This window comes from Papaver somniferum, unplaced genomic scaffold (genome assembly GCF_003573695.1).
Source record: "Papaver somniferum cultivar HN1 unplaced genomic scaffold, ASM357369v1 unplaced-scaffold_115, whole genome shotgun sequence".
Classification (NCBI taxonomy): Eukaryota; Viridiplantae; Streptophyta; class Magnoliopsida; order Ranunculales; family Papaveraceae; genus Papaver; species Papaver somniferum.
Window position 1 is genome coordinate 1,756,748 of NW_020620492.1, and position 24,810 is coordinate 1,781,557.

The window sequence follows — 24,810 nt, forward strand, 5'->3', positions numbered from 1 at the left end:
TTTATTGTCTATTAATTTGGAAAATTAGTTGTATAACCAATATATTTATGAAACTATAAAACCAAGTTTACACTCCTGACACCCTCCTCGAATTTCATCATGAAAATTTTACGAATCTCGATTCCGTTTTTAATCCCGCTCCGGACCGTGCTCCTACTCCTGTTAACTAAGTGTTATTCTCAAGTTCAAGTTTATACACTAGGATCCAAATCATATAAAACTATCCAATATACATTGTTCTTCCTCCAGATAGATTTTCCTATTTGGCTTTTGGATGAAGTTCTTCATTGACCGATCTTTATCAAAGCAACTAATTCCAGAGTTATAGTCTGTTGTGATTTCAGGTGCGAGAGATTTTTCGATTTCTTATATCCAGAAGAAGCAGTTCTTAATCATCGACAGATGCATAATAAGATATATTAACATGTGGCGCTATTGGAAGTCCATCTATGTCTGGTTATTCATGGTTTATGGTTAACGCAAGATCATGGCGAGAGAATCTTGGACTAAACAGTCCAGCTTTAAAACGAGGGACTTGCATTTTTAATGCATACACGCCATGATAAAATTTTATGTGACCCGTGATCGAATTTTATATACTGGTAAGAAGGTTGTCGTTCACTCGGACTTGATGAGATTGATTTTAAGAATAAATAAACTAAAATAAAAGAAAAATATTTACAAAATATTGTCACAAGATGAAGAGAGTTACTGTGACTAGGATTTCGTCGAATTCATAACATAGGGTTCGATTTATTTATTCTCAACAATTAAAGCTCAATAAATAAAATTAACATGGACTCTGATTTTTCCAAGGTAGATTCTCAAAAGATTAGTTGTAAAACCTAAGCATGATGTATCAAAACATTTAAGCTAAGCATACTTCATCAAATTAAATGGCAACTAATTAATTCAAATCAGATTTCAATTAAAATTAATGCAAAAGTCTTAAAAAGAATTAAATAATTTTACCCATGTATGTACTCGTTTTCCTCCGTCGTCCCAGTGTTGGGGATAAGCCATCACATCGAAAACACACTTAAAACATTTATTCATGGCTCAAAAAGTGGTTTACAAATGATGAAAATGTGAGAAAATTATTAAAACAGTGATTTTCTTTTCTCTCCCAAATTCTCCTCAAATGTGCTCACTAGCTCTCTATTATACACACAAATACACACCACTCAAATATATTCTTCCATACTCCAAAATCTTCTTCTTTTTAATTAAAAATATTTTCAGAATTTTTTCCTTCTCTTTATTCTATATATTTCTTTACTAAACCCATATCTTCTTTAATTCGCAGAATAAACTCCAAGATAAAATCTTCCAAGGATATCTTTCTTGTTTAATACAAGATAACTTCCTTTTTCTTCAAAACTTCATGTTTATAAGGCAAGAAGATATTCTTATCTTAAAAATAATAAATGATTTACCGTTGACACCAAATTTCCCGCCAATTTTTCTTTTCAAATCAAGGAAGAAGATGGAGTCTCCTTAACCAGTGATGGGGTGCGATTAGCAGCTGGCTCCCTGGGGTGCCCCTAATCAGTTAGGTGCCCCTTATCCAAAATTGAGAGTCCGAATAACATGTGTCCTCCGGGTGCCTATACCAACTTTTCGAGCCGAATGTTCCAAAAATATTTATTTTCCAAAAATACCTACAAACACATAAAACACCATAATAAGTAGAAAATTGAGTACCAACAATACTGAAAATTGAGGACAATTCGGTCACAAAAATGTGTCTATCAAATACTCCCAAACTTATTATTTGCTAGTCCTCGAGCAAATCTAATCTAGAAAAATAAAAATGACTACACTTAGCACGTGGAGCAAGCCGTTAAACCGCTAGGTGGCCCTAGCGGGGGAGTGTTGTCTCCGGAGGGTTTACCAGAGGTGTACCCACAAAACCTTTACTCCGGACCCTAGCTATCTATGCAAAACCTTGGAAGGCACTAAGGAATCTCCTTGGTTGGCATACTCTCATTGACTACAGGAGAAAGTACCCTGATGCGAAATTCCAATTGATGTACACGAGTTTGCACTCAACCATACTAAAATTCATATAATTGACAGAGTTCTACTCAGATAATTTCTATACATCATAACCGGAGTCAACCAATCACATTGAAAGATTAAGAAGATGGATTTAGAGAAAAACATAGATGGTTTTGATGTTGACTAAGGTGAACCTATCCTAATGGACTGAGATACCGGTCTGACTAATATCAACACAGCTGGCATATACAAGGGAACCAGCGGGTGATAATCCTAACTCCAGGTCAACACAACTGGCATATACAAGGGCTCCAGTGGTCGACTTTATTGAATTTATTCCGGTTGGTCTGATGGTCTGGTCCCTCTTCTTTTTTTTTTCTTTTTTTTTTGGTATCTCAAGCACTCTATTTCACCCAATCACTTATAAGAACATAAAAACAGAAGGTGAAAAGGATTCAACGAGATATGGCGAAACTACCATGTTTTTTTTAAAAAAATTCTAACACCTGAGCTATGTGCTTTTATGAATAGACTCTTTAGATGTTTCCACCTAATCAGATTGGTTCCTCAACTCCTATAACAAGATGCTTCCATCCACTTAGATTGGTTAGTGTCATCCTTAATAAACATAAATTTTTAGGCTCTGGAGTTTATTTATTGCAACTAAAAAGTTTCTCCCATACCCCCAAACTTAAATCTAACATTGTCCTCAATGTTCTAAAGATAAAATTAAAAGCATATGAACAAGGAGAAACTGTTACCATTTGAAGCAAAAGAGTTAAGGAAATATATTACCGTATTGCATGAGATTGGGTTACCTCCCAAGAAGTGCTAAGTTTAAAGTCTTCAGCCAGACATCGAAAGGAATTAACCACCTCATAGAATCATATAGAAGTAGCCGGAATAACTGTGGGTTATCTGGATCAAAAAGAGCTATCACAAGTAAAAGGAATCTGCAACATGCCAAGAAAATTAACAAATAAAGCACAACCTTGTCTAGTTTCCTGTTTAAGACAACTACATCTAGTTGTGGTTCAGGTTCAGGTTCTATAACGGGTTCTAGATAAAATATTTCCATGGGTTGCATTTCCTCATAAGTTAGATCCCAATGTTCAGGTTCTAGAGTCTGGAAAAACTCAAATACAAACTTAGAAGCACATAATAATAACCTGAATAACTGGGGATCCTCTAAGACAATCAGATTTGATTCACACATCTGACCACAATGAGAGTGGTGGTGTTCCTTAAAAAAAATTGTTGACCCTAATCTCCTAAAGTAATTAGGTTTAGTCTCAAAAATCAATAACTGACACATTTCAAATTCAAACGTTCCCACAATTGGAATAAAGGTTTTTGGTGGGAAAATAAAGTCAATCTTGGTATCATAGTCTGGGTTAACCACATCAACCATAGGATGGGTTTCTAACAACTGAGCTATCTTATGAACACAACTAGGTTCAGGAAAAAGTGTATAAAGATAATCTTGTAAGATGGTTGAGGCACAAATGTCAAGTCCTACACGAGGGAACTTTCTAAGAGTTAAAGGTAAGGCATCAGGAAAACGATAATCACCCTCAAACTTAGAGTTTTCAGTGTCTCTAGGTAGACTAGTCACAATTTTCCTAATTTCTAAATAATTAGATTCCTGAAAATGGTCAATTGATTCTTCTAAGTTGTAATCAGGTGCATCCTCACTCATTTTTACGAGTTCACTTTCTTTGTCTAAGACTGTTGTTTCTAAATCGCTATACTCAAAATAAACTCGTTCCTCTAAACCATCATTGGCTTGGTAATCAAAAGGAAGTACAACTTCTTCTAAAGCGGTATTATCTCTAGTCAAATCCCTGTCCTTTTGAATAGATGGATAATAATTAAAATTATCGGTATTTGAACCAGAAATATCATTATCATTATCAATCTCAATAGGAGTAACAAATTCCTGATCACCATGCCTAAATACTTCAGATTCTTCATCAACATTGTCCACATCATACTCATCATTATCATAACATGGAAATGGCTTAACCTCATCTACACAAGGAATGTCACCAATTCTAACCTCGATATCTTGATTATGAAAATAACTATCCTCATTTTCAAGAGTATTATTGGATACACTATATTGGAAATTCAAGTCATTTCGAGCAATACTTTCGTTCGTCTCTAACTCAAGTCTACGTGTCGACTCAACTATCCTCTCAAGGGTCACTTCTAAAGAAAGCTCCCTAAGTGTTGGATATAAGTTTTCACTTAACCTATTGAGGATATCTTCCAAAGAAGATTTAGTCGTTGCTGCAGTTCTTTCGTCCATAACTACGTTGTTCACCTCATCTAATTTGTATGTCGATTCAGCTAACTTACGTGATGACTCAGCTAAATTCCTGAGAGACTCTTTTAGAGAAGGAATAGGAACTAAAGGATCATAAAAAGGACTACTTTTCAGTAGTTTGATTGTATCCTATAAAGACGAAGAACTAGTATTATAATCTTCTTTCCCGTATGACCGATGCGCGTGTGGATAGTAATTGGGCTCACCATGGTATGACCCAAAACCTTAAAAAGGTTGGCGTGCCCAACCACTATTCACACTATGATCATAAAAATATCTTCTTCTTTTTAATATATTCTTCCATAACTCCAAAATCTTCTTCTTTTTAATTAAAAATATCTTCAGAATTTTTTCCTTCTCTTTATTCTATATATTTCTTTACTAAACCCATATCTTCTTTAATTTGCAGAATAAAATCCAAGATAAAATCTTCTAAGGATATCTTTCTTGTTTAATACAAGATAACTTCCTTTTTCTTCAAAACTTCATGTTTATAAGGCAAGAAGATATTGTTATCTTAAAGATAATAAATGATTTACCGTTGACACCAAATTTCGCGCCAATTTTTCTTTTCAAATCAAGGAAGAAGATGGAGTCTCCTTAACCAGTGATGGGTTGCAATTAACAACTGGCTCCCTGGGGTGCCCCTTATCAGTTAGGAGCCCCTTATCCAAAATTGAGAGTCTGAATAACATGTGTCCTCCGGGTGCCTATACCAACTTTTCGAGCCGAATGTTCCAAAAATACCTATAAACACATAAAACACCATAATAAGTAGAAAATCGAGTACCAACAATACTGAAAATTGAGGACAATTTGGTCACAAAAATGTGTCTATCAACCCGAAGACTGACTCAACCAAAATTTTGAAAACTTACGGTTTTGAAAGTATGCGGTTTTATATGGCACGGAATCGACTAGTGAATTATGAGAAGAGTTTAATATCACTTAAATCATCAGGTCATACTTTTGATAGGGTAAAGGAAACTGATGTAAGTGAAGTCACGAAGAAACAAAGACAAAACTAAAAGTTTTTGAACTACTATTATGATTTATTTTTTTAAAATATATATTTTGAACTTTTTTCTCAAAAATTGTTACACCTAGCTCGATTTCTTATGTGTTGCATATTTGTTAAGGTTGTAATAGAGCTTTAAAATGCGGACCAAATGAAGGTTGATACCTTAGGTGGTCTCGTTCCTCCATAAAAGTTTTGCAAACTAATAATTGGAGTTGAAGCTTCATTGTCAAGAATCTTATAGCACTTTTTTACCAGGATACAAACATATTTTTCTTGATTAGTAAGTGATGGAGAACTTATAAGTCTCATTAGTTTTGTCTGAATTAAGTATACCAATTTTCAAATACTCATTTTCCATGGCCAGCAAAGCTCTGTTACTTCACCAAAAAACTTGAGACCAGCGTGCCAATGAATGATCCAAAGAACTTATTTACGACTCGACAATCGAGTCTTTTAACAGGCTAACCCGATCCAGCTCATAATAGGTCATATGCTCTTTATAACAACTAATAAAAAGGTTATACCATCCCGTTTGCTATCAAGCATAAATTTAAAAACATATTAGTGGGGTCGTAGGATGGGAACGTTCCAATAGAATAGGTTTCTTATGTGAAAATGGTTTATATCTCGCGGATTGAATCCCTTAAGCTTTTATGACTGAGATGGAGGGGATGACACCCACACTAAATCCACCCCTTGTTAAAACACCAGGTCAGGGGACCACTCTATTCTCTCATGCGGTACACACCGCGGGATCCAACCAGCGGTGAGTGTATTAGTTCCAGTTTATTATGTAGTAAACCCATCATCTTGTTATTTTCGATAGTTTCTAATATACTATGTTAATTTATGAGTGTATTAGTTCCAGTTTATTAGTTAGTTAAGTTTTAATGGTTCGATTAAATTATTAAATTTAATTTATCTTTTAGAAATAACGAAGGGCATACACCCCCTCCCAATTTTTCAATTTCTGAATTCTTCGTCTAGGTCGTGGTTTAAATTTCTCAACCTTAACATTCTTCCTTTGCAAGATGTTTTAATCATAAAAACCAATATATGACTAGAAATTTAAACCACTAACTATCCGTAATTTTTTTACTTATGATTCGGAAATTTGACATACGCAGTCATTAAACTAATATTCATTCTTATATCGAGTATAAGTTTTTATTTTGGAATTTTTACGTCGTAGATAGGGAAAGACCATTTGAGGTCAGGAATGTGTTATCGTCTCGCATAACTTGTCTTGATTTCGCTAACAAAGTGTAGATGATTAAGACAGAAACGATTATTTTGGTCTCATTAGAGGGACACCAATACCTCCGGCATCAATTGAGGGACACCAAACCTCCCAACGATTAATTACCTCGAGTGTAATCAAACTCCCAATAAGATAAGAACTCTCAAACTTTCATAATTCAATTCATAACCTTCATTATTACATTGGCACACATATATATAGCATCCTAGAAGAAACTACTTACATAACTTCCCATTTCCATAACTATAATATAACTACTCATATGCTTACCCGGTAGCACACAACACACACACATAATGGGCACATAACATTCCACTGCCCATATAAGCAACCTTGTCCTCAAGATTGTAATCACCGTTACTGTTTTTTCCCTTCGAAGTTTCTTCTTGAACTTTAGAACTTCAGCAAATATAGAAATACATCTTTAAGGATACTTAAAGACCCTTTAGATCTACAGAAAAGAAATAACTTACGATACAATGTTATCTATGTTTTTATTGGTTGGCTTAACTGGGATTATCTTTCTTTTCCTTCAAACTCGGTGAGATGGATTTTTAATTTTTCTTTGGTTGCTTTCACCTTTGTCTTCAAAGATATGAAACATGCATCAACCACATAAAACCGTCATTGTGCCTTGAGTTCAACTGATGATCAACATGTTTGTGATAATGCTTCCGTTTCATGAGGTTCTAGTATGATCCACTGCATATTATCTTTAAAACCATATTGATACACCATTTTTGTTCTTTTTTTGTCAAGAAAGACTAACATTAACAAATATCTCTCAAACCCAAAGCCTAGAAAATCTCGGAAGGAATTCTAGCATAGGATAAAATATTCTCTGAAGATTTTGATCGAAAAAAGTGTTTGAGAACAATGTTTTAAGTTTTTGAAACTCTTGGAGAAAATCAAGCAATATTTATGACCGGGAATTTAACAAAAACAAACCTCCTCTGACCAAATCAATTTTGAGTTTGTTTGCATTTTTTTTTAATTATTGAAAACAAAACCTGAAACCTAAACTATAAGATATGATACTAACATAATTGATCGTATGTTGCCATGTAAGGTGAAAAAACACTTCAATGAAACAAACATAAAGAGGTAGAGTGGAGGACGAAAACCTTTGTGCTTGGTGGAATACCAAACTTGCTATGCATACCAATTGTTATGGTCTCACAAAAGTTGTTTTGATTTCGCTAACAAAGTGAAGATGATTAAGAAAGAAACGATTGTTGTGGTATCATTAGAGGGACACCAATACCTTCGACATCATTCGAGGGACACCAGACCTCCCAACGATTACTTCGAGTGTAATCAAACTTCCAATAAGAGAAGAACTCTCAAACTTTCATAATTCAATTCATAACCTTCATTATTACATTGGCACACATATATATAGCATCCTAGAAGAAACTACTTACATAATTGCCCATTTCCATAACTACAGTATAACTACTCATATGCTTATCCGGTAGCACACAACACAGACATAATGGGCACATAACATAATGGTACGACAAATATTAATAAACTAATCAATTATAGTTAGGAGTTTGATAAAAAGTACTAGTACTAGTTGTATAGATTCCTCATATATGTTACGACTAGCAATTTATCATTTGCTAGCCTTAAGTATTGGAAAAATAATCTTACAAATAGAAAATTCGACCTAACCTTAAGTAATTTCGGGGGGTAAGGAGATTAAAGTTAAAACAAATTAGGTTTTCCTTTTTGGTTATTTTTTTAGGAATAAATTTTAATAGCGTGTTTGGATAACATTCATAAATAGGTTTTTGACTTTTAATTTGGATAAAACAAGCAAGATGTTAGTTTGGTATAAAATTCAACTTCTTGCGAATCAAAAATATATTGCTTCTGGCTTTTGCTTTTGATTTCTACTTCTGTAGAAGCAAAGATAATTCTACTTCTGGTATCCAGACGCACTATAAGAGAACGGTGTATCATAGTAAAATTTTAATTCTAAAGTGCAAGTTAGACATTTACTGTTTATTAAATCCCTTCTCGACATTTAGATATTTGAATCCTAATGTACCCCTAAGAAAAAATCATTCCACCCCAATAATAGGGTTTCTAATAACATGTTTTGATGGGCACTCAGAATTTATTTTTCGACTTCTAAAAGTCAAAAAAATAAAAAGTCAGTTTAGATATCCCATCCAATTTCAATGCAATTTCTAGAACCAAAAAGATTAAGCGCGTTTGGACACAAATCTGCTTCTGACTTCTGCTTCTCCAGAAGTCGAAGTCAGAAGCATAACTATTTTGCTTCACAAAAACTTAACTTTTCAACTTCTAAAAGTTATTTTGAAATTTGATAGCCAACTAATTTCTGACACTTCGACTTCTAAAAATCGAAAAACTATTTCTGATATGCTATCAAGACAGGCTATATCTTTTTACGAAGAAAAATAAATATGCTTCTAACTTCTGCTTCTGGAGAAGCAGCTTCTGGAGAAGCAGCTTCTGGCATCCAGGCACTCTATGAATTTGCCCTCCCTCCACCCCACCCCACTCCACCCACACTAGGTTAGTAATTTATTTATTTTTCCTGTCCAATATAGTCAAAGTCAAGTCAATTTAAACACGTATCCCATCCCATGTATAGAGCACCTGGGAGTACTACATCATCTGTTCACATCTTCCCCCTTTACACCTCTTTCTCTCTCCAGTCTGTCTCTGCATCTTATCCACTTTCTTCTTTCTATCAAAAATGGCAGAAGCAGAAGATCTTCTACCATTACAGAAGATCTCAATCTCCGGACCCACATTAACATCAATAATCCAACGGTTCTCATCATCACCAGGAGACGTAGACGGTCTATTATACGCCCACATCACATCTTCATCGCCAATTCTAGAAGACGATGTAGTTCTTGCTGAATCGTCTTCTTCAGCTCGCTCTTCTTCCGATTCGTCGTCTTCAACATCCATCGCTACAATCACTGGTTTCTTCTGTTCTGGTACTGTTTTAAGCTTTTATAACTCACTGGGTCAACTCAATCTCCCCGTTTTACAATCATTACTCAGTAATAATCAGAATCAGAATCAGACCTTGATCGGTTGGTTTGTAGGTAGACGGAGAACTTGTTTAAGACCGTCAATGAGAGAATTTTCAGTTTGTAAATCGTTAGCTACCAAAAATGCCCTTACGAAATTGTTCAATTTACCGCCTGTTTTTATGATTTTTACTACTCCGGTGACTGATCAGACTATACATACGCATGATTATCAAGCGTTTCAGTTTGGGAGGGGGAAATTAGAGTCGAAGACGGTGGATGTTGTGAATATTGGACCTGCATTTCGTGGGCATTATAATGATTTTGCGCCGAATTCGGTGTTTCCCTTGTTGCCATGTGTGTTTAAAGGAGATGGGATGGAAATTGGAGGTGGTGATAGTGAGAGGAGTAAAGGTAGTTTGAGTGAGTTGAAGGAAAAGGAGAAGGTGCAGAAGAAGTTGGATAATGTTGTACAAGGGTTTGAGGTTGGGAGATTGAGTAAGTTAATGGGTTCGCAAGCGTTGAGTTATACTCAAGAGTTGGAAGCTTTATATGAGGCAATGTTGATGAAGCTTGAAGGGTTGGCACGGGTTGTTGAGAAGAGTAATGAGAAGGTGATTGAGCAGGAACTCCGGATTGGGAAAATGAGGAACAAATTTGCGGGGCTGGAATGACTTGTTCATACTTCAAGAGACTTTTTTGGGCTTTCTGGTAAGAGTTCTCCAGTTTTGTTTATTGTAACATATGCTAATGAGTTAAGATTATGTGATATTATGATCAGAAGATAATGCATTTGATTATAGAATTATGTTAAGCCAAGTATTAGATCCCTTGAACATTGCATTGTGAGTTCAACTGATAAATGGAATGTGTAAACACATGTTGAAGAATTTGTTCCCAAGTTCGAGCCTGTGTTGGTTGATTGTCAATGTGGTAGGCACAAGCTGCATCTTTCTTATCCGGAAAGGTAGGTGCCTTTATTTCTAAATTAAGAGTAGAACCATACATTTCGTTATCGTGCAAGCTTAATTCGGGTGGGTTTGACATGTAAAACTATAGCTGGCGTGTATTACATTGTAGAATTATGTGAAAACCTATCATGTTCTACATGAATGTATTGACGTTTTTGTTTAGGCATCTGAATCTACCTATGTATGAATGTGTTAGCATTGAGATATCTACCAAAACATTGACAGTTCTGCTAGTACTGGAAGCCTCATGACCTTCATCTCAGTCTTAACCTTGTTTTGCTTAGACTTGTTTATACTGGTATCATCTAATGAATTCGGTTGATATAACGATATGTATTCTCTAAGATAGTGAAACTTTACATCCTTTTTCTGAGTGCTGAACAGCCATATAATTTCTGTTTCTTTTTTTCTGTAATATTTACCTAGGGATGAACTTGTAAGCATTGAGATATGTATAAACCTTGTTTTGCATTTTTGCTAGCCTTCAAGTTGACTTGGCGCTAATTTTGCAGCCAAGATTCTCCAGATAGGTGCTAGACTTGTTTAATACTGAATTCATTGAATGGTTTGGGTTGATAATTAACAATTATGGCTGGGATCATGCGTTGGATTATAGAATTATGTTAAGCAATTTATTAGACTCCTGGACCTGGTGAAGATCATGCTATAAACTCAACGGATAATTGGAATTTGTAAACATGTGTACAAGAGTTTGTTCCCGAGTTTGAATCTGTGTTGGTTGATTGTCAATGTGGTAGGCAAAAGCTGTGTCTTTCTTTATCCGAAAACTTAGGTGCCTTTATTTCTAAAATAGAGTAGAACTACAGAACTTTGTTATCATGCAAGCTTACTTCGTTGGGTTGCACTTGTGAAACTATAACTGGTGACTGGTGTTTATTACATTGTAGAATTAAATGAAAACCTATCATGTTCCACATGAGTGTATCGTGTTTCTATTTGGACATCTGAATTTACCTAGGTATGAATGTGTAAGCAATGCGAAATTGACCAAAACGTTGAAGTTGACCTCATTATAACGCTGCTAGCAGTGGAAGCATCTTTCCCTTCGTCTCAGTCTTAACCATGTTTTCCTCACCTCAAGTTGACTTGGCACTAGTATTTCACTCATAAAATTCTCCAGAGAGTTGCTAGACTTGTTTAGACAGATTTCATTGATCGAATTGGGTTGATATAGCAATTAGTATTCTCTAAGGCAGTGAGAGGAGTTCTTAAGCAAATATGGTAGTTATTGTCACAGATGCTAATGAGTTGAAGATGATGTGAAAACAATTGTGATTAGGATAATGCATTTGATTATAGAATTATGTTAAGCAAAATATTAGATTTCTGGCGAATATTACGTTAAACTCCATGGAAAACTGGAATGCATAAACATGCGTAGAAGAGTTTGTTCCCAAGTTTGAGCCTGTGTTGGTTGGTTGTCAATGTGGTTGGTACTACCTGCATCTTTCTATGCGAAAACTTAGGTGCCTTTCTAAAATGGAGTAGAACTACAAAATTTTGTGATCGTGCAAGCTTAATTCATGTGAAATCTACATGTAAATCTATAGCTGGTGTGTATTACATGTAGAATTAAATGAAAACCTATCATGGTCCACATGAGTGTATCGCATTTTTACATAGACATCTGGATTTACCTAGGTACGAATGTGTAAGCATTGAGATATCGACCAAAACTTGGCCGAATTATAATGCTGCTAGTAGTGGAAGCATCGTGCCTTCGTCCCAGCCCTAACCTTTTTTGTGTTACCTCAAGTTGACATGGCACTAGTATTTCATTCTTAAGATTCTCTGGACAGTTGCTAAACTTGTTTAGACTGAGTTCAGCAAATGAATTGGGTTGATATAGCAATATGTCTACTCTATGGTACGGAGAGGACTTCTTAAGTTCTGTTTATTGTGACAGATGCTAATGAGTTGAGGATGATGTGAAAACAATTGTGAATTGGATGATTATGTTAAGCAAAATATTAGATTCCTGGCGAACATTACATTTAAACTCAATGGAAAACTGGAATGTGTAAACGTTTGTAGAAGAGTTTGTTCTCAAGTTTGAGTCTGTGTTGGTTGATTGTCTATGTAGTTGGCACAAGCTGCATCTTTCTTGTATGAAAACTTCGGCAGTTGACCACATAATGCTGCTGCATCTTTCTTTATTGTCTATCTCAGTCTTAGCCTTGCTTTCCTTACCTGAACACACTTGGCACTAGTTTTTCACTCATAAGATTCTCCAGGGAGGTGCTAGACTTGTTTATACTGATTTCATTGAATGAATTGGGTCGATATTAGCAATATGTATTCCCTATGCTGGTGAAACTTTACATTCTTTTTATGAGTGCTGAACAGCATTATAATTTCTGTTTCTTTTGGTCTCTGATATTTACCTAGGGATAAGGCACTGAGATATCTATGAAAACATTAATGACCACATTTTGCTGCCAGCAATGGAAGCCCTGTATCCCTTGCCTCATTCTAAACCTTGTTTTCCTTGCCTCCAAGTTGACTTGGCACTAATTTTGCAGTCAAGATTCTGCAGATTGGTGCTAGACTTGTTTATTACTGAGTTCATTTGGGTTTGATAATTTTTGCATATGTATTTCAGTGTTTCAAGATATATTTCTTTCTTTCATTCTCTCTAATACTTTTTAAACTCCGTCGAACAGGAAGGAACAGCGTAAATCCACTCTCCAGGGCTGGTAAAGGACTGAAAACACAAGGCGGTTTTCAGTAAAAACATTGTGTGTTCACCTTTACCAGCTTTTGTGCTAAAATTGCAAGAGATGATCGTGGTAAGAGATGTGGATGGTATCTTCTCATTTTGTGATCCGTAAGTTCTTGTTTTGTTTTTTGGCAAATTGCAAGTCTAGATTGTCAGTCTATGTATTCTTTTGTGGATTCCATTTCTATCCAGCCTATGGGGACATGCAAGCTGCACTTTTCTTTCCCAGGCGAAGCGAAAGCGAAAAACGAACATGGAAGGAGAAACAGCTTGTAATGTGATCATTTTGCATGTATCAGTTCTGTTTATGAATTCCCAATTTTTTTTTTCTTCCTTACCGCTGTACATGCAAGATCTATAGAATGGAATACTTGAATGTTGTAATCATGTTCATGAAAGAATAAAATTTAAGAAGACTCATTTAGTTGTTCATGTTGTAATTATTCTCCTGCAAATGAAGTAAAACATAGGATTTCCTTGCTCTACAGTACAACAACCTGCATCATATATCTCTGTTCTCCAGGTGCAGTTTCTGTAACTGTAAAGGTTTAAGGAAAGTGATAGCTCATCACCCGATAATGGGTTCACTAACAACAATTCCAGACCAGTTGACAGAGAGTTGAACTCGGTTGCAGCAGTAGTCACCGCGGGCTACCATATTTGGCCGCACGATGAAAAATTTGAGGCTGGGATCTGGATGGTCTTTCAGGATTTTTGCTTTTGCTTTGGCTATTGTTGCACCCACCAACTCTGGCCATCTTAGCTTTCCTGCAAAACATCATCCAATTTAGTGCACTTCATAGAAGAGGACGTTACAGGAGAAACAGAAATTTGAAGAACATTAGAAAGAAAACAGTGAAAGTGAAAAGACATTTGCTTTTCTTACCGTCGCAGGGAGGATCGCTGTAGCAATGAAAATTCATCTTTGTTGTTGGATTTTTCTACAAAGATACTGTTGAATATCTCGGATCTTTTCAGCTTTATCCCAGGCGTTTGATTTTTGAGAAGAGGGGATCTATATTTATAACCTCCAAGCATTGAATCTCATTAAAATCATGGCAGGTGTGATTTTGAAAATTTGATGTTCTTTTTTACTATGGATTAATGGCCAGATCACACAACATTAACACAACAGATATGTAAGATTTGCACATTTATGATTACCCACGAGCAACCAAGAATGCGCCTACAGAATCCTGAGAGATTTGGTGGATGTGATCCGGTACAGAAAAGGTAAAAAATATATATTCAAAATTTCTTTTCTGTTTTCAGTAGATGGTTTTATTTGTTATGGAATATAATGACCCCGGGAAGAACGGTTATTACTATCACATTTGGAGTATCTTCCTGGGCCTTTGTTGTTGCTTCTTGTTTCGCGCCTAGCAGCTTTCTGCAAAAACTCCAAATTAGCTTTATCTGATGCGGTGAAGTTTGTTGCAGGCCTTTCACCTTCACAGGGAAATTTACTGTGGCAATGAGAACACATAGCCGTTCCTGAAAGTGAGTTTACTGTAGTCGATGAATGTTGAATCCCTTAAGTTCATTAAACTAAACCACTATTCTGATTAGATATTGTTGAGTCTCGCCATTCAATTTAGGGTTCATAGAATCTCATTAAGGATTCTATGTCAAGGGAAAGCATTCATTATATCAATACACAACATAGTGCGTCTGGTTCATGTTCTTACTGGAATGAGAATCTAGATTACAGTCTACCTGGCCAATGAGCTTAACAACCAAGTACGTTACATCATTAAAAGGTGTGTGTACATAGAAGACCAATCAAAGATCTCCGAGATATGCCTTCCTATAAGCAAGATGGGGTATGAAGATTGTTACCAATTTGGTATGAAGTTGAAAGAGTACAGAAGCAACATCTTAATCATCTTCGTTTTTTGTGCTCAGTTCATGATCATCACATAGGTCTTCAGAGGAGTCACGCATAACCATATTCGGGAAAAGCTCTAGAAAGTCATCTCTTACTCTTTCCCTCAGTTCAGGGTACGGAAGAAGTCCTTTCAAGATAACTCGGTAAGGCAATGGGAGAGGAGGATCACGTGATTGCCTCATGTCTTCGTAAATCTCCATTGCCTCGGTTTCTAATCCGTTATCCAAGAAACATCTGACAATGTCGCCATATGTATGCTGATCAAACAGTAGTTGTTCCCTCTTTAGATCTTTCCAGACCCGCTTTGTCTCCACAACCTCTTTATTCCTTGCAAGCATCATAAGCATGTCCCTGTAAAGGAACATATCTGGCCGGTACCATATTTCTTTCCTCACCTTTTCGTATATCTAAAGGAACAAAGTAACCTTACTGTTAAACAAGACTCAAATTCTATTAAACAACTAGAAACTGAAATACACCACAGTTGGACTAGAAATGTCCAAACTGCATCCTGTTTACCCCATCTCTAGACGAACAAAAGCTTAGTATTAAAATGTCAGGTTCCATTTTACGATACTAGGATCTCATGCCCACAGTCTGGCTGTTGCAAGTGGAGTACATATAGCATAATTCTAATAATCGGAGGTGTGAGCATACCTTGATAGATAGGAAGACTTGATCTTGACGTTGAAATTCAGCAAGAACAGCAAAAAGATCTAATTTGAGCAGACGAGATACTTGAGTTTCCATAAATCTGTCAAGGCGAACCCGGTTTGATTTTAATCGTTTAAGTTCTTTTACAATGATTAAACCTTCTTTGCCCATCTCTTTTTTCCTTCCTCTCCATATTGATAAACTGGGGGCAGCTCCTGACGCAGAGAATTTACGCACACAATCACCAATTTCCTCCTTTGCTCCATGGTAATCATTGGCTAAATCATCTATGGTTTTCAGAGGAATAGCATTTTTTGATCCTCTTCCCCTTCGCAGAAGTGAATTCGAAGCCACGCGCAGCATCTTTCCAAATGCTAAACGGAAAACAGGGGGTTAAAATTCAGTGCCTAGGGGAAGCATTTTAACATACAGATTACAGGCATACGAAATGGTCGAAGCTGGGGCTTTATTTTCTGCAGGCGTGTTTGGCAGAGGTTTGGATTTGGTAGTCCAGTAGATTGATCAACGTGTCTATATTATGCAAAATCTAATCCTCGTTGGTAAATCTTTAGGTGGTGGTGTGTGCAAAATTTTACTCTAATTTCTTGGTAAAGAATATTTTTTTTTGTTTTGATAAAGAAATTTGAGGCGCATGGGGTATGTAAGGTGAACAAGGTAATAATTCGTGCTTTTGGCACGGTTAACTAATCCATCGTGATCTGACCTGAAATTCGTGTTACACCAAAAATTTCTACTGTTCAAAAACATTCGCCCCGTGGTCTGAGAATTTGTCTCATATCTTAAAATTGCACTGTCATTTGAAAGTTAACACAAAATTTGTTAAAAGACCGGAAGTTAACACACCAGTCTTTCTTCTATGTCCCTTGATAGGTAGAATGCAACATACTGGGAAATGCACTTGCACCGCCTCCTGGTAGAGATGTCTGAAAATGTATAATGCGTAGATTTCTTCAGCTTCCACCGACACATTTATTTTTTGCAGTTTCTTTGTCCAATCAAAAACTAATTGAGATCCTATGCTTGTTACATCCATTCCATGGTATCTTGAATGTCCTTTAGACCCCCTGAGGTGTTCTGCAAACTCATAAGCAGTTAAAACAATATAATTTGTTTGATTCTTAGCGTTAAGAAGATAACAAATCTTTATATTGACCTCATATTATCCCAAGTAAAATTAGTTGGTTGTATAGTGTCAGATATCATGTAATAATGATTACTCAAGAAATCAAGATGTGGTTTTAAGTACTATGCACTCTGTTATAGACATAGAGTTGACTCTTCGTACCTTTGGTTGTTCGCTTCAAATTAAGAGTAGTAGAGTCAAAAATCAGGTTAAATCTGGCCTTCTAATGAATACCACCAAGTAGTAGCATAGGTAGAAGTTTGTTGTTTAGTTTTCCATATCAAAGAATTTAGCAAATCAATAAAAGTAGTGGAGCTCCACTAATATGACTGCATCCTAATAGGCCAAGCCACACCTGGACAGCAAAAAGGCACTCAATGAAAAGATACCTCATAGTTTCCTCCCCATTGTTGCAAGATTTGCATATGAGATCAAAATAATATAAGATCCTTGATGTCTTTGAATTTTTTTGTAGTATTCTATGATAAGCACACGTCCATATAAAGAGCTTTATAGATCATATTCTAATCCGCAAGTCTAGTATCATGATTATATCTTCCCTCCATTTAGCTTTATAGAGATATTTTACAGAAAAATTTCCATCTTCTATCGTGTGTATCTTAGAATCCTTAATTTCCTGAATTTCCCAATGAATGAACCATTCCTGCAATTTACTATCCTCCTAGTTTCCTTCATCAGAGATGACATGTTTCCGTCAGAATGCAGTCTTCAGGGCGATTATCTGGTTTGGTAAGTTGTATTCTTGGATTATCAGTCCAGTTGTCTTCCAAAATGTAGATATCAGCACCATCTCTAACCTGCCAAGAACTATTTTGTTGGATGTTTCTAATCTCTTTCAAAATTCTGTTCCATATTCAAGAATCTTCGGCATGTGGTTTGGTATCCATGTTTGGATTATATTCTTGTCTCTTATGTATATGGCAGACATAATAAGATACCATATGGACTTTTTGACTTGAGCTAATCTCCAACCAATCTTGGTAATCATAGAACTATTAAAAGATTCCTTATTCATGAATCTCAGCCCTCCTAACTTTTTTGGTTTGCATATAGAATCCCAAGCCTTTGGGTAGTAACCTTTTGGGTGGTCAGGGTCTTTCTCCCATATGAAATCTCTTCGCAGATTCTTTATGTCCCGACAAGATTGCTTAGGAAGATTGGAAGAGTTAATTTGATACATGCATAAAGTGCAAGTTATTTTTTTATACTTTTTCTTAATGAAGTGAAAGTTACCGAGATGATAAGAATTGTTTTCCATGTAGGGTTGAGGTCTTTCGTTTTCCAGCCAAGATTTTAGTTTTCAGCTTGTTCCCACAGGGTTTGAACGTGATGATTTTTCTTATGTAGATGAAATGAGGTGAACCTAGATATTTTTCCCCAGAGTCAATCATTTCGACTCCCATGACATTGCTAAAGAAAAAACCAAATTTATTGAAATTGATGACTCGAACTATTGCTGACATTTTGAAGAGTTCCACCAGATATTGAACTCATGCATGTTGGATTGTTAGAAAACCATACAACCATATGTGAAAAGTAAGTGACCTTTCGAAGAAGCTTCAACCCTACATAAGAGGTTGAAAATCACTTAGAACGTAATTTCTTTGAGGCTGTTAATCCAATGAATATTCAGTGTTATTTAAATATTTGTTCTTCAAGCACTTGATATCAATACTTATTAAAAATAATAATTTAGTTAGTTATACACCCCCTAATGCCAAGCACTATGGTTACCCATTTTTTGTTTGGCTATAGCCTAAATAGAGCCAAGCTAAAACCAAGATAAATTGACCCTGTTATGTTAGGAATATGCTTTTCAATATAGACCAAGCCGAAACCAAGAAATTTAATCCCACTATGGGAGAGATGCATTTTTAGCTTATATAGACGAAAACTGAATTTCAATAAGAACAGTAGAACATTGAAACTGAAATTTAACCCCATTGTCATAACCAAAACATATATCTAACTATAATTGTTGATTCTTTGAGATGAAAACACACATAAAGAGCATGATATAATATCTTATAATCCCTTAGTTTTTAGTCCGCTTTGACGTTGTCAAAATACTAAGGAGTTCAATAAAGAATAAAGTTTACTAGACTACCTATTTTCTTTTTATGAAAAAGTTCGTAACAAAAACCATCAAAATTGCTATGAGGATTTCAAATAGCAAAAGAAAAGGAAAAACTAAAAGATATCAATATTTTAGAAGATTTATCATAAAAAGTAATATAAAAAATGTTCTAGGATACAAAGTATAAATAAATTTTATAAGGAATTTAACTTTTGTAGCCAAAACTAGTTTTCTTTGTTTTAAAAGGAATAAAGGATAAACAAGAAATATATTAACATATTTATTTCTTGATTATATAAATATCCTCTTCATCGAGTTCGGGAGACAAGATGTTTGGATCCTCTTCACGGAGTATAACTCTTGGCTTTCCATGAAGACTGAAAGCATCACATCGATCAATAACATCGGTAATTAATCTTACGACTTCAATTATAAAAGGTGATTCTTTGCATAGATATTAGTTTCGGCGTCTTGTTGTTCAACCTCAGACTCCTATGCTTTTTCCACGGCCTCGGCATCAACCTCAGGATCTGCCTATGCCTTTTCCTCAACCTCAACTTTAGGATCATGTACGTCTTCCTGAACCTCAAGTTCAGCTGCTTTTATTATTCCTTATCACCATAAAATGATAACCCAAGTTTAAGACTCATACTTAAAGTTATTGTATCTTTCTCAGTATTTTTTTCTTGTAATCTTTGGTTTGTTGACAAACATTTCCTACATCCCCCATTATATACTTTTAAGTTATCACACTTTGAAGTACACACTCACATTGTATGTGCTTACTGAAGTTGTTAGAAGCATGAAGGTTTAATTCTCATCAATAAAGAATGAGCACTTGAAAAGTATCGTACTTGGATTAGAATTCTGGTGGAAGATAAAGGAATGAGACAAGGGTCTGTCTTTTTAAGAAGTAGTCGTGGTTAGGGGATTAAAAACCCACACGGGTTTATAGCTAAAGTGACACTATGATGAGCACTCCCCTAATTATTTTCTTTTTTTCTTTTTGAATCATATTATTGGGATGCACCTAATTGAGTTTTAGGGGCTGCAATGGATTATGGCAACCAAAATGGAGATACGAGGAACCTCATTGATGTAAAAGTTCAAAAGTACCACCAATGAATCAAACTTATTACCTCATTACCTTTTTCTTTAACTAAACCTAATCTAATTTTGAAAAAAAAAACAACATCTATCCGTTAGTATTTTGGAAATAGTTTTCTATTGAGAGGAATCAACGATAAATAAGAAATATACTAACATATTTATTTCCTGATTATACAAATATTCTTTATGATTTTAAAATCGAATCCCGTTTAAAATGAATTTATGAGCATAAATGATGCAAAGGTATATTCGAGATATTAACACATTTATTTCTTGATTATAATATTCTTTAAGATTTTGAATTGGATTCCGGTTAAAATGAATATATGAGTATAAAAGATATAAGGTTAAAATATTTTAAAATGACAGTATGTGGGTAAAATATTTTAAAATGACAATACGTGAGCAAAATTTGAATGCCCAACTTCACAATCATTTGATAACAGAGATCTGACATCACCTAACTGTAGACTTAATCACAGTTAGTTGCCAGGATTTTGAGTAAACAACCATATCTTTAATTGACACATATGATTTTTTCCAACTATCTATTATATTTATTACAAGTTTTTTTTGAAAAAAATAAATAAAGTTTTATTTATTCAAAAGAAAACAGTACAGACTTTCATACTAATATTACAGACAACAGACCAGCAACATCTAACTGTAACACACATAACACCTACTCAAGCAGCAGACCAACAACGGCTAACTATAACATACATAACAACCTACTCTCTGTTAACTGGATCACACATATCCTTGTTAAGAGACTGAATAAGGATATGAGGAGGATGCATGAGAGTACCATTGATGATTACATACATTCCTTCTAGCATACTTATCTAGGACATCGGCCACTTGATTACCACCTCTAGAAACAAAATGGACTACAATATCACACAAGCTTTGAAATAAAGTTACACATTCATCTAGTAAATACTTATATTCACACCTTACACTGCTAGTTGATTCCTTTGAATAACTTCCATTATACCTTTATTATCCCCTTCCACTCTTACTCAAACCCTTATTTTGAATCCATTGAGCTACCATGAGAAATGCTAAAGCTTTCGCCTAATCTATATCTTGTTCCCTTCTGATCCTGGTCATGGCTTCCACGAATTTCCTTGAGTCACTACGAACAACAATAGATACACCATCTAAATTAGAAGAATGAATAGTGGAAGCGTCAAAATTAATTTTCAACCATGTAACAGGAGGAGGTTTCCAATAAATCCTAGTCTGAACGTTATGCAAAATATTAAGACTAGGGTTAGAATGAATGCATATTCTACAATCGTAACAAAACTTAAAGATTTGAGAAACTATAGATCTAGGTGACTGAGTTTTATGATCAAACAACTTCATCCAACGACTTTTCAATATGAACCACATAATAATAACTGTTACATTGAGTAAATCCTTTCGAGCTATGGAAACCAAATTATCACGAGAAGTCCATGATAAAATCCATTCCTGAAGATTAGGAAACTTATAAGCTTCTTGTAAAATAATCTGAGAAACCCCAAGACAAACTTCCTTAGCAAAAGAACATTGAATTAGAAGATGATCAGCAGTCGGTAATCTAGAAAAAACCGACTAATACTTAGTCGGCATGGTTCTATTCAAACACGATGACTAATAGTGAGTCGACACGGTTTATTAACCTACAATGCCGACTAATAAAGAAATCAAACACAGGAAAACTAAGTTTCTGTGACATGAAGTTGGCAGGGTTTTATTCACCTACAATACCGACGATTACTTAGTCGACACGGTTCTATTAATCTACAATGCCGACTAATAACAAATTTGAACAAAGGAAAACCAAATTTCTGTCAAAAAATACAACAAGTCGTCATCTTTGGTTATTGATTACCTTGCGGCCCTGGTTAAACTTTCACAATCCCCATTACCAGTATGAAAAGTCGGCAGGATCTTCATCCTACGACCATGCTGACTATTACAAAATATCAAAAGTCGCTTCTTCCCAAATTATCGACCTTGTCGACTAAAACACGGAAATCATAATTTTCGATAATCTGACCTAATATAACAATCGTACAACACATCAGAATAATGGGTTTTAGTTTTGACATCACTTATAGTCTTCTTCTCGCCGGTAGTGGATTCTTTTCAACATCTTCAGGGATTGGATATTTGAGTTCACTAAATCCAACTTTTCCCTGACCTTTTTCCTCTGATTTGGTTCTTTTGATATCACCTGTTGAATCTGCATTGCTACTTGATCGTTTAGAATCAACTATTTTTTAGGAAAATCAAAGTGGACGATTTTCAGAGAGGTTGACGGAAGATGAATGAGTGAAGAAGATTAAGAGTTAAGTGTTTTTAAATTTTAGTTTTTAGAGTTAAACTGATTTTAACTGATTTCTTAAAATCAGTTTATCTTTTTAGTTTTATTAGGTCAAGGGTAATAAGGTAAGTTCACCAAATTCAACCACCCCTTAGCAAGGGCACTAGCTCCATATAAATTTGGGTGTACCCCAATATCGCAAGAGGTAAAAGAGAAACTTTTGAAATAAAAATACCTGGCTAAATTGGGGCCTATAGCTAGATGACAAAATAAGGTCATTAAGAAATATTTCATAAAAACCCCTTATCCACTATTTATGTTAATATCTAACATACCCTTGTTAAATTAGTGCTAATTCAGATTATTAAATAATATTTAATCAAGCTAATCCTGAAGTAAACCCCGAATCGGAGCTTGAACAATAACCAAATAAATCGATTTCCAAAATCGGTGTTTATATATATTTATCTATATAATCCGATTATGCCTTACTTTCAAAAACAAAATGTACATTACATAGTTTAAGAAATTAGCGCAATACATATAGGATTCAATATGGGAATTCTTGAATTTGACACATTAAATGCTCGTCAATGAACCTCCGAGCACGTCGGTACAACGTCATGTATTCTTTGTGGTGAATGAACTTTCTTTCCCCATTACGAATTCTCCATAGCCCGTTGAAACGTTCCAGATGGAATTCAATGAATTATTATATGTTAGTATGTGAACTAGTGTAGTTTACATAGGTATAAAAATAATCGCATTACTCACTTTTTCTCTAAGAGGAGCTCGTGGATGATAGTGGTACACCATATTTCTAACTATCACGTACTCTCACATTGCCCCTTTAATGTATTGGAATCGAAATGCCAAGTCTCTCCATTTGCGGTTGTTGGGATTCGCGGTACGCCCGTAAAATAACTCTTTAACTCTCTTACAAAACATTGAATGGATTTCATTCGGACGTTCACGGAACGTATTAGCAAAGGATTTAACGAGACATAAATCTTCAAAAGGTTCTCATTCCATTTTCTAGGATAAGTGTGTGATACGGGAGTGGCTGAAAGAGGTTGTCCTTATATAGATAAGGACTCAACGGCTATTTTTTCAAATTCAAATCAAACTATCGGATTTTAGGTATGTCAACATAAACCGATTGTGTCCTTACAAAATCATATAAATTGTTCCTCTCAACAATCGGGCTTTTTTAATGCACATGTAAATCGATTTTCAAAGTTACCGAACTTTTCTTCATAAAAATCGGACTACATATTTATACATGTAAACGGATTCTAAAAGTTACAGAACTTTTCTTTATAAAAATCGGATTACATATTTATACATGTAAACCGATTCTAAAAGTTACAGAACTTTCCTTCTTAGCAATCGGGCTACATATTGGTAGATGAAAACCGATTCTAAAACTGAACATTTGGGAAACTGTCAGAATCGGTTTACATATAGTTATCTGTAAACCGATTCTTACAGAAAAAATGTCGGAATCCTCCATTTTTTCTACACACACTAAGTCATTCATAAACTGGAAACCAGATTAAGTCATTAATAAACTAGGAGTTTAAGACAAGACATAAGTTTTGACCCCATAATTATCCATAATTAAAGACATAAACATGAATATAACCATTCATTCATGAACGTCCCCACCACGTCCTCGTTTACTAGGTTGGGCGCTGCTCGATGCACCTTCAGACATCTTTTTGGTAGGGGCTCTCTTTCTCTTCTTCTTTGTTTCATCCTCCTCCTCATCCTCATCATCATCATCCTCTTCCTGTTCCCCAAACTTTGCACCAGCTTCTACATCTTTTTGGTGGGTCATCGATAATGATCCCTTTGGCTTTACTCTCCGTGCCCCTTGGGTTTTGGTGTGAAGCAATCAAATTTTTACCGTCTTTTCGATGAGGTCCCAAAGGCTTAGGATTAGCAAGGTCATATTTCCGCTTATATTTCTTTTCGGCTTGATTTTTTTGCCTGTAGAATACAGATTTAAGCGACAAAAAACAATGGAATAGAATGCATTTTTTAAAGTCAAGGTACATAATCGGTTTACTCAATATACATATAAAATCCAATTCCTAACATAATAAAATTAACAATCGGATTTTTTGAAGTGCTAATGTAAACCGATTCCAGAAATCGGTTTACTCGATATACATATAAAGTCCGATTCTAAACTAGACAATCGGTTTTTTGTGAAGACATATGTAATCCGATTCCAACAAAATAAAGTTACAG

The 24,810-nt window shown here is 35.2% G+C and overlaps 2 protein-coding genes and 1 long non-coding RNA gene across 5 annotated transcripts; 1 reads left to right on the plus strand and 2 right to left on the minus strand.

Annotated features, from left to right (window-relative positions):
* Positions 1-9,267: 9,267 nt before the first annotated feature.
* On the plus strand, positions 9,268-13,775 carry LOC113329215 (BRCA1-A complex subunit Abraxas 1-like). Of its 3 annotated transcripts, none has more exons than XR_003349749.1 (3): positions 9,268-10,343; positions 13,288-13,413; positions 13,536-13,775. XR_003349749.1 is itself a non-coding variant. In XM_026576180.1 (2 exons), exon 1 carries the CDS (start codon positions 9,347-9,349, stop codon positions 10,304-10,306), a length of 960 nt encoding a protein of 319 aa, XP_026431965.1. In that variant the 5' UTR covers positions 9,268-9,346; the 3' UTR covers positions 10,307-10,343; positions 13,288-13,770. The 3 variants fall into 3 exon arrangements, 1 of the variants encoding a protein (XP_026431965.1); XR_003349748.1 differs by adding an exon at positions 10,521-10,599 and having other exon boundaries at positions 13,288-13,770; XM_026576180.1 differs by having other exon boundaries at positions 13,288-13,770.
* Positions 13,604-14,543, minus strand: LOC113329216. Its single transcript, XR_003349751.1, has 2 exons — positions 14,230-14,543; positions 13,604-14,111 (listed from the first exon to the last, which is right to left on the minus strand). It is a non-coding gene; the product is annotated as an uncharacterized LOC113329216 (long non-coding RNA).
* A 437-nt stretch (positions 14,544-14,980) lies between these two features.
* LOC113329270 (pentatricopeptide repeat-containing protein At1g62350-like) lies at positions 14,981-17,849 on the minus strand. Its single transcript, XM_026576231.1, has 4 exons — positions 17,192-17,849; positions 16,750-16,980; positions 15,889-16,259; positions 14,981-15,638 (listed from the first exon to the last, which is right to left on the minus strand). Exons 2-4 carry the CDS (start codon positions 16,937-16,939, stop codon positions 15,222-15,224), a joined length of 978 nt encoding a protein of 325 aa, XP_026432016.1. The 5' UTR covers positions 16,940-16,980; positions 17,192-17,849; the 3' UTR covers positions 14,981-15,221.
* Between the last annotated feature and the right edge of the window lie 6,961 nt (positions 17,850-24,810).